The following is an 11157-nucleotide window of genomic DNA, read 5'->3' as shown; positions in this document are numbered from 1 at the left end:
GCCGAAAAAATGCCAATATAGGCTTCCAGTATCTGTTGTTTCAGATGCTGCACATCTTGTATCTTCACAGCATAGGCCATTGCCTTCAGATGACTCCAAAGATAAAAGTCTAAGGGGGGTCAGATCGGGAGACTTTGGTGGTCATTCAACTGGCCCATGATGACCAATCTACTTTCCAGGATACTGTTCATGTAGGAATGCTCGGACTTGACACCCGTAATGTGGTGGTGCACATTCTGTAACAAATGTTTAGTTATAGTTACTTCAAACAAGGTTAATACAAAACAAACTGTGCCAGACTGATTCTCACAGCTTCGTGATTGTGTTTGTGACGTTACATGGCATATCTATTGTTTCTCTGGGAAGTCACCTGGAATCTCGCCAGTCAACATACCTAGAAACGTAACAGTAATTGCATAATTGCATACATTTAAATGATATCTTGATACACTTCCGGAAAGTTAATCAATAAGCATGAATGATGAAGATGAGACTTGGGATAACCATGTTTCCTTTTAACTTGCTGTTTTTAGCATTTTTTTCCACAAACTTATGGAAACTACTTTTTGGGTGTGATATCCATGAACATGCTGTAGCACGACTCCCTGGTGACTATATCATAGGAGGCTCCTTCCCGCTTCATAAAACCGTTCCCAACCCATTATCTCGTACATATGCAGAAGAATTTAGATGTACTGAGTAAGTTTTTATTTTATTCTAACTTTCTGGTTGTCTATTTCAGATTGTTCCATCAATGACACTTTTGCGTATGTCAATCCTGCTTCTTTTCTCATGAATAACTTTGCAACTTTCTGATAAGCTACATATTTCAACTTTTCTTTCAAGATTGTTCAACGTTTATCGTTGTTTTAGAATGAAAATATTTTTTTTTTTCAGTGGCTGAAAAGCTGTTTTATGATAATGCTGCTTATACTTTGTCCTTACTCAACAGAAGCCTTGGTATAACGTAATTGGTTGTCAGCATGAAGTCTAGAAAATGACAGTACTGTAGTTTGTGCTGTTGGGGAGTTTATTTTTTTCAATTTAGACAATGCATTGTTTAGATTATCTTCTGATCTATCACTTTTATAATATACAGTATATCACAAAAGTGAGTACACTCCTCACAGTTTTGTAATATTTTATTATATCGTTTCATGGGACAACTCTGATGATATGACACTGATACAATGTAAAGTAGTCAATATACAGCTTGTGTAACAGTATAAATTTGGTGCCCTCCAAAAAAGTTAACACACAGCCATTATATGTCTAAACAGCTGGCAACAAAAATGAGTACACCCCTAAGTGAAAATGGCCAAATTGTGCTTAAAGTGTCAATATTTTGTGTGGCCACTATTATTTTCAAGCACTGCCCTAACTCTCTTGGGCATAAACTTCACTAAAGCTTCACTGAAAAATAGTGCCCACTTACCATTTTGCCTCCAGATGTCATGTGACATATTAGTGTTATAAGGTCTCAGTTGTGAACGGGAAGCAGGTGTGGTAAATTTGGTGTTATATCTCACACACTCTCTCATAATGGTCACTAGAAGTTCAACATGTCACCTCATAGCAAAGAATTCTCTGAGGATCTGAAAAAAAGAATAGTTGCACTATATACAGTAAAGATGGAAATTTGAAACAGCGCTGGACATATGAGAAAACTAAAATCCCAATATGAATGCAATAAGGACCATTCCCATAGAATACCTTACCAATATAGAGACCAAATGGAGTGTAAGAATGCCCAAAAACAATTCATATATCAATATTAATTATTTTTGTCTAAAAGGTAAGTTTTATTAAACATATAAGTTGATATAAAACGGATCTAAAACATTTTCCATACAAGACTATAATAATACAGTGAAGGGATCAAGACGTACAGTTTTGAGAACAATCAGAGGGACAATAGCTCATGAAACAACACTCACTGGCACCCCAAACAGGGGGGGTGTCCTAAACAGATAAACTCAGTGGTTTGTAGTCCTGAAGCAGTGAATATGCAAAGCTAAGTCATAAATAGTATTGCCAAAAGGCCACAAGATGGTGCTAGTGAGCTGGAACATGACCAAGTTTGCTGCAATATACAGTAGATGAACCAGGACACATTGTGAATATGGATCCAGAGCTAAGCAGGACATTAATAGCAGGACAATACCCTGAAACACTTAACCATGTCAGGGGTGCCATGAAGTGTTGACATGTACCGCCTCCATAGCAGCGGCCGAGCCGCTCGGATCCGGAACCGCGGTGGCTTGAGGGGTCTCCAGACCCGGGGGTTCTCACGGACACTCGAGTTAAAAGGAGTGGGGGTATATGTACAAGGTATTTGGAAAGTTCATGACGCCACCCACGGTGCGTGGTAAGGTATAGGGTACCACCGCTGCTGTTGGGGGAGCCTGGTGTTGGTGTTATGGCAGCAAGGCGTGTTTAACCCCTTCATGAGTAGAGGGTTGGTGCCCCGGGGCCCGGTGGTGACATTTGTAGAGTGCCGTTGGGGAGGAAAGGGTGTTCTGCGTACTCACTCAGTCCAGGAATAATGACACCGACAGCTTGTAAACCAGAATTCTGAGTACCTCTGCAGCCAGGAGGGAGCACATTGGGATCCGTGTCTTTGGTGTTGCTTGTTGGTCTGTTGCCTTTTCCTTGGCACCGTTTTGTCACTATTGGACCCTCTAGCATAGAGCTAGTCGGGTCCCGCTCACCCGTATGGCTAACGGAGTGAGCTTGCTCTCAGGGTTCACGCTCAGGATTTTCTGGACTGTATGTGGGAAAGCCCTATCCCATCGGTGCGCTAGTACCCCGATTCTGGAGCGGGTTAGGGGGTGAATCTTGAAGGCTTCACCTCCGTTGGGTAAATTACCGGGCTGCGTGAAGCTACTTCCCGGCCTAGGGTCCACGTACCCCGTCATGCCCTGGCCCCTGCCCGGAGATGGCTCATGGCCGCCGGCTGCCCGCCTCGGCAGATCCGTGCCCCTTGACATGATCTCCTGCGACCGGGGTTCCAGCTCCTACCAGGCCCAGACCAACATCTGCCACCTGGGACTCAGGAGCCCAGCTCCACTTGTGACCTCTCCTCTCAAGAGTCACTACACACTGTCCTACTTTTGACATTTCTCACCTTCCCTTACCAATCCCCCAAGTGGATGACCCTATTCCCTTCAGGCCACCCAATGGTGTGTCTGGTGGGTATGATGTGAAGTGTTTCCCAGGGTTTTGATTAGCTAAGCTGTTAGCAACACCAAAGGACCAAGATCCGTAACCAAGGAGGACAGATACTTTGCAGAAGGGCAGATTGCACAATACCCATTGACGACCTGATAGGCCATGGCGTCACAGACACGCCCTGACGCACATTTTGCAATGACTTCCTTTGGGTGCTGCATGGCTGTGTAGTGCGCTGTATTACTTATACATCTAGCCCCAACTATGGCCAGTGCCTGATTGGCCGCATGATAAAGATGGTCTATGCTACAAGAAGATTGCCAAAACCCTTAAACTAAGCTACAGTTCAGTGGCCAAAACCAGACAGAGTCCACACTCAGAGCAGGTCTTGCCATGGTCAACAAAAGAATTTGAATGACTGTGTTCAGCATCATATCCAGAGGTTGTCTTTTCAAAAGACACATATGAGTGTTGCCAGCATTGCTGCAAAGGTTAAAGGTGTGTGTGTGGGGGAAGGGGGGGGGTCAGCCTGTCAATACTCAGACTATTTGACACACACTGAGTCAAATTGGTCTGCTTGGCTGTCTTCTCAGAAGGAAGCCTCTTCTAAAGATGATGCACAAAAAAGTCTGCTAACAGTTTGCTGAAGACAAATAGGCTAAGGACATGGATTATTGGAACCATTACCTGTGGTCTGATGAGACCAAAATAAATGTATTTGGTTCAGAAGTGTGTGTGGCTGCAACTAAGTTATGAGTACAAAGGCAAATGTGTCTTGGTTACAGTTAAGCATGCTTTGAGTGTCAAGGTTTGGAGCTACATAAGTGCTTATCGCTATGGTGAGGTACAGGTACAGTTAGTTCATTGTGGGAACCATGAATGCCAACAGATACTGTGACATACTGAAGGAGATCAGGAGGTCCCATCAAATTTATACTGTTATACAAGCATCACACTGGCTTCTTTACTTTGTATCACAGTGTCATATCTTCAATGTTGCCCATAAAAAGATATGATAAAATATTTACAAAAATGTGAGAGATGTACTCACTTTTGTGACATACTGCATATGTACAGTATGTGCTGTATGTGTGTGTGTGTGGATTCATACTGTGTAAATATATATACAGTCCCTGACAGAAGTTCGGTCGCTTATCCATGTTATGTAAATAAAAGCTTATAACCTGACTTTAAATTCATCCATTGGTTTCATAAATTACTCCTTTGAAGGCTGAAACCCTCCCAAATTTGGTTTAGGTTATGAAAATATAGTTGTTGCAAAGCTGAAATATTGATCATTTAATGAACACAGAAAGGTCAGATTTTTGAAGGCAAAAGTTTTGTCGCCTTGTCATATAATGCACCCTATCCTAGTTTACATCCTCACCTGTGCTCATTAAAGGATCGGTTAATTAGTGGGTGTGTATAAAAAGAAACCCAGTACCCCAGATCTTCAGTTGAACTGCAACTTGACTTCTGACAACATGCCAAAAATCCACCCTGCGACCAAAGTCTTGATTATCAAGAGGATGAAGAACAGATCCAATGCATGGGGTGGCTGGCACCTTTAATGTTTCTCAGCGTCATGTACAAAGAATTAAAAAAAAGATTTGAAGAGACTGTAGATGTTTTTGACTAGCCCAGGTTTGGAAGACCCCGCAAGACAACTGCTCAGGAGGAACGTTTGTTTGTTAGAAAATCCAAAGCCAGCCCCTCTTCCACTGCAGCAGAGCTCCAAAAGGCCTGGTCACCTCAAGTTCCTGTGTCAACTAGAACAGTTTGTAGGATTCTGCCTCGAAATGGCCTCCATGGTCAAATCAGTGCTTAGAAGCCAGCACTAAACAAAAGGCAATTAAAAAACCGTGTGGCATTTGCAAAGTCCCACAGCCTGCTAAACAGATGGATGCTGGAAAAGTGGCAGAAGGTGGATTTCTCTGATGAATCTTCAGTTGAATTATACCACAGCTGCCGCAAATACTGAAGGAGACCTACTGGTGCCCGTATGGATCCAGAAAACAGTTAAGTTTGATGGTGGAAAGATCATGGTCTGGGGTTACATTCAGTATGGGGGTGTGCAAAACATTTGCAAGGTGGAAGGCAATATCAATAGTCTAAAATATCAAGAAGTATTAGCTACTTCTTGCATTCCCAATCATAAAAGGGGTCAAATTCTACAGCAGGATGGTGCTCCATCTCATACATCCATCTCTACAACAAAGTTCCTCCTAGCAAAGAAGAACAAGGTGCTCATGGACTGGCCAGCCCAGTCATCAGACATGAACATCATTGAGCATGTTTGGCGTAGGATGAGAGAGGAAGCTTGGAAGACAAAACAAAAGAATCTAGATGAAGTCTGGGAGGCATGTAAGACTGTATTCTTTGTTATTCCTGATGACTTCATCAATAAGTTGTATGAATCATTGTTGAACCGCATGGATGTAGTCCTTCAAGCTCATGGAAGTCATACAAAATATTAAATATGGCTCTAATAGCACCACAACTTCATTCACCAATGTAATGCAACATATCTTTGTATTAGAAGTTAATTATTTGCTTGAATTTCACATTGCTTTCTGTGGGCGACAAAACGTTTGCCTTGCCAAAATCTGACCTTTCTGTGTTCAGTAAATAATCAATATTTCAGCTTTGCAGCAACTTTGTTTTCATAACCTAAAAAAAATTTGGGGGGTTTCGGCTTTCAAAAGAGTAATTTATGAAACCAATGGATGAATTCAAAGGCAGGTTATAAGCTTTTATTTACATAACATGGATAAGTGACAGAACTTCTGTCAGGGACTGTATAATATATATATATATATAAATATGTATATATATATATATATATATATATAAAAAAAAATGTATATATATATATATATATATACACTGTATATATATATATATATATATATATATATATATATAATTTGTGTGTGTATGTTCTGTGTGTATATACACGAATGCTATGTACATCTGTGCTTCATCCTGTAAGATTCCTAATTCATTAAGAATTAAGAAATCCACACTCTGACTGCTCTAACTGTAATGAACCCTTTCCTATTTAGCTGCCGGAATCGCTTTTCTTCCAATCACAGTGAATGCCGCCCAGTTCCTATGTATTGTTTTGGAAGGAATAAGTCATGTGCCAATCCCAGTGGCGTAGAAAACAGGGAGGGGAGGGGAGCATTTTGGGGGTAAAAAATAAAAAATAGAAAGCTTATAGAAAAGGGCCAAACGCAGCTGAATTCCTGAACATCTTTAACCCCTTAACGACCCATGACGTACTGGGTATGTCATGGTGACATGGTACTTAACGACCCATGACATACCCAGTACGTCATGGCGAAATTGTGGCCCCGGAGCCCCGGTGGCTGCGATCGGTGTGCAAAAACCTTAGATTCGGGGAGGAGGGGACCTCTGCCTGACCTCAGGAGGGGTGATGTCTCCCTCCTGGACCTACGGAGGCTGTGATTGGATGAGCGGTGTTCGTCAGTCAATCACAGCCACTGTGATGTTTCAGCCATTGAAAATGGCTGAAACATTGAAATCCAGCCTTGATCAGTGCAGCTATAGCAATGATCATTGGCTAGAGTTGGGTGAACATTGTTTCACCCGCCCCCAGTTCTGATTGGAGAGATCGGCCTTGTGACCGATCTCTAATCACCTTGGATCTGGGGCCGGTGACCTGTATGTGACTACTCCCCTTAGCTTCACTCCATCTGTGATAGCCGAGGAGAGTGATCCCTGCAAGTGGGATTTGTTAAGTGCCCCCGATTCACCACTGCGCCCGATCAGCCCCCACACCAGCAGCAGCGGCAGCAGCAGTAGTCGCCACCCCCGATCCACCGCCAATACTGCCTCCGATCTGCCACCGCCCTCCTCCATCTGATGCCCTCCCTCAATTGACCACCGCTCTCCCCATCAGTCGCTGCCCCCCTCCATCCTCCACCACTCTCCCCATCAACCGCTGCCACCTTCCTGATCTGCTGCCCACTTTCTCCCACCTCTCACCATCCTGCATCTGCTGCCCCTCCTCACCTCTCATCCTACTCCATCTGCTGTAAGCCTGCTGTCTAGATCCATCTTGTAAGGTAGCTATCCCCAATCTCACCTTCCACCCCCCCCCCCCTCACCCCTCGCCAATGGAGGGGGGCGGCAAAAGCAGTTGCTACGCCACTGGCCAGTCCTTTATATTTACCACACATGTATTTATACATACAGTGGGTACGGAAACTATTCAGACCCCTTTACATTTTTCACTCTTTGTTTCATTGCAGACATTTGGTAAATTAAAAAAAATAACATTTTTTTCTCATTAATGTACACTCTGCACCCTATATTGTCAGAAAAAAACAGAAATGTAGAACTTTTTGCAATTCTTTTAAACAAGAAAAAAATAAAATATCACAGGGTCATAAGTATTCAGACCCTTTGCTCAGACACTCGCTGTCCATTTCCTTGTGATCCTCCTTGAGAAGGTTCTACTCCTTCATTGGAGTCCAGCTGTGTTTAATTAAACGGATAGGTTTTGATTTGGAAAGGCACACACCTCATGTAACACCATATGAAAGTCACCAGAATCAACAAAGACATAAAGATATATTTTAAAAAAGGAAAAAAAAATCTTGAATTATTATATATATTTATAGATATAGTTAATCCACAACCACCTGGTATACTTCATGCCACTATGAAATGCAAATTAGAACAACTCAGAAACTAGTCTCCCCAATCAGGAAACACAACAGTGGTTTATGTTAAAAAATTAAATTTTATTACATTGAGTTAAAAAACATTAATAAACATTAAAAAACAGAGATATCCTGCAAGGGACCGATTTATACTCAGATGTCACTATCATTGATAGCCAGGAGGCTCAAATTATCCAAAGCAAAATGTCCTACTATAGCTTTTCTGGGCAAAAACACTTGGACAGGTGCTGCTGGTAACTGCCTATACAGACACCATATAAACCAATGCTGATTGTGCCATGACCATAGAACTCCTAATGGCTAGGTATTAACATGCTATACAAATAATCAGCAACCTAGATGGCAATAAACAGTAATTACCTGAAAGTATAGTACTAATCCAGGATCTGAGTGAACGGTCCCTCCACCCCAACGCCGTTTCGCCCTAGCTTCTTCCAGGGGCGTGTCTTAATGGGGGAAAGGCTGTCTTTATATAGTCACGTTGGAACAGGATAAATAGATACACCTGTCCATTTCTATTGCTCGTTGCAAGGGGTAGGTCTTGGCTGCAGGAACGAATCATCAGCCCCTCCTACCGTAACTTACCAAGCCGCGCGTGTGGAACGCAAGCTTGAACCGCAAGCTGCGTCTCCATGTACGCGCGACCAGAAGTTCGGAGGTCCGTGACTCGCGCATGCGTACAACCACTTACAAAGAACATAGAAGAAATTATACCTCATATAGAGGTTAGCCCATTACTCCAAACTTATGCACAAATATTTTCAAAGAAACTATAAAAAATAGGATCCTGCTACACATCTCAAATCTCCACAGGAATCCCTACTGAGACCATATTATGTAAGATAGAAATCGCTGGCAAACATTAATTATTAAAAAAAGACAGGTGTATACAATAATAGGAATACTATAAAGACTCATTTGTGCTACATTATATGCATAATGGTTTTGCCTATATTCATGTCACCAAAATGGATACATTAATAAAAATACATACAAAATACATCACAAATAAATATATAACATCAAAAATTATATTACATTATAAATACCATATTGTAAGTTTTCTCCCATGTACATGTACATATATCTCCAAACCAGTGTAAACTATAATATTTATTATAAAAAAATCATATACCAAAACATACTGTATAAGATCTACCACATAAAAAATATATTATATATAAATAAATAATGTGACTGATAATAAATATATATACATATACATATATACACACATAACTGTAAATATATTAATTTAAAATAAATTAGATAATTACCCATGTGAAACATATATAATTACATAAAATTACCTAATATTAATATGAGTCCGAAAAAGGACCCATATCATTACACCTGACAATAATCCCACGCATAATTAGTAATACCCTACCTAGGTATACATGTGATAGTGCTATCCCCATAAATCTACCCTTGTAAAATCACACATGTACATGGAAAAACAAATCCATTGACAATACAAACTACAATCAACTATAATTTTTCTTTTTTCCAATCAATTTTTCTGCAATATCCAAAATTGGACCCATGCTGGCGAATCTTGCGAATCTTGCTTTCTTCCAGATCTACCCCACAAAAAAACAAATCCAACGTGAAAGTCTAAAGGATAAGAATAAAATCAATTAAAATCTGCATACATATATCAAGACAGACATCCCCACCCATAAAAGAGACCTCAAACATAGATACCATAAGAAAGAAATGCCTACAAAAAAGAACCAAAACCCAAATTTTCATTTAGACCTTGAGGTGAGAGGGTGCCTAATCTAAATATCCACCGGCTCTCTGTTTGCGCTAAAATTTTAGCTAAATCTCCTCCTCTCGGCCCTAAAGACACCTGATCAATGCCCTTAAATGTGATTTCATTTGATTTACATGCATGGTATATCTTAAAATGCCTAGCCAGTGTTTTTAATAATGTCATGTCCTCAACTTCTCTGGCATTCTCGATATCTCGAATGTGCTCACGCACCTGTACTTTCAATTCGCGTGTGGTTAATCCTATGTATACCTTATTGCAAGTACACTGGGCATGATAAATCACGCCCTTAGACGTGCAGTTCAGTAATTTCCGGATCTCAAAATTCCTTGATCCATCGTGGTTACAAAAGGTCTTGGCTTTTTTCATGTTCCTGCAGGCTTTACACATGCCACACGGAAAAAAGCCCTGAATTGAATTTTTGGTGCGATTATTATTCAAAGATGGAGACTCATAATTAGAGATGAGCGAACCGGTCCCGGTTCGGCTCGAGGTCGGTTCGCCGAACGAAGGTCCCGTTCGCATTCGGTTCGTCGAACGTTCGACGAACCGAACTCGAACCGCATAGGAAACAATGGCAGGCATTCACAAACACATAAAAACACCTAGAAAACACCCTCAAAGGTGTCCAAAAGGTGACAAACAACTCACAATACAACACAAACACATGGGAAAGTGACAAGGACATATACTCATGCGAAAACAAAAGAGCAGAACAAGGAAAAAGTGGAGGACACACAGATATAGGCATGGCACGCCCTTTTAAAATCATGTAAAACACCGCAAGGTGACTCCAAGCGGAGTATCCCTTTTTTCCAAAAATTGGGGCCCACACACACCCACCCATTCAGTGGCAGCACTTGTGCCCTAGTTATACACTTCACAGCTAGATTTGCATCAAGCACATTCAAAAATACGCCATACTTAACCGTCCCCAGGATGACTCCGGGGTAGGTAGCAAAGTCTTTGCTGAACCATGACTTGTTCATCTTGGCTTCTTTTAAAAAACACAGCAAGCAAGGGTTACTCCAAGCGGAGTCTCCCTTTTTTCCAAAAATTGGGCCCCACACACACCCACCCCTTCAGTGGCAGCACTTGTGCCCCAGTTGTACACTTCACAGCTACATTTGCATCAAGCACATTCAAAAATACGCTATTCTTAACCGTCCCCAGGATGACACCGGGGTAGGTAGCAAAGTCTTTGCTGAACCATGACTTGTTCATCTTGGCTTCTTTTAAAAAACACAGCAAGCAAGGGTTACTCCAAGCGGAGTCTCCCTTTTTTCCAAAAATTGGGCCCCACACACACCCACCCCTTCAGTGGCAGCAGTTGTGCCCCAGTTGTACACTTCACAGCTAGATTTGCATCAAGCACATTCAAAAATACGCCATAATTAACCGTCCCCAGGATGACTCCGGGGTAGGTAGCAAAGTCTTTGCTGAACCATGACTTGTTCATCTTGGCTTCTTTTAAAAAACACAGCAAGCAAGGGTTAC

General features: G+C 41.6%; 1 protein-coding gene across 2 annotated transcripts in view; it reads left to right on the top strand.

Moving 5' to 3' along the window:
• The first annotated feature begins 486 nt into the window (after nt 1-486).
• LOC142296415 (G-protein coupled receptor family C group 6 member A-like) overlaps nt 487-11157 on the top strand; it is a 234915-nt gene continuing 224244 nt past the window's right edge. The window contains exon 1 of one of the 2 annotated variants that reach the window (XM_075340024.1): nt 487-699. In XM_075340024.1, coding sequence (XP_075196139.1) covers nt 488-699 — 212 coding nt within the window. In that variant the 5' untranslated portion in view covers nt 487. The remainder of the gene's footprint in view (nt 700-11157) is intronic. The other variant, XM_075340025.1, reaches the window with a different exon arrangement.

Source organism: Anomaloglossus baeobatrachus, chromosome 3, assembly GCF_048569485.1.
Source record: "Anomaloglossus baeobatrachus isolate aAnoBae1 chromosome 3, aAnoBae1.hap1, whole genome shotgun sequence".
NCBI lineage: Eukaryota > Metazoa > Chordata > Amphibia > Anura > Aromobatidae > Anomaloglossus > Anomaloglossus baeobatrachus.
This window is presented reverse-complemented; position numbering and strand designations above follow the sequence as displayed.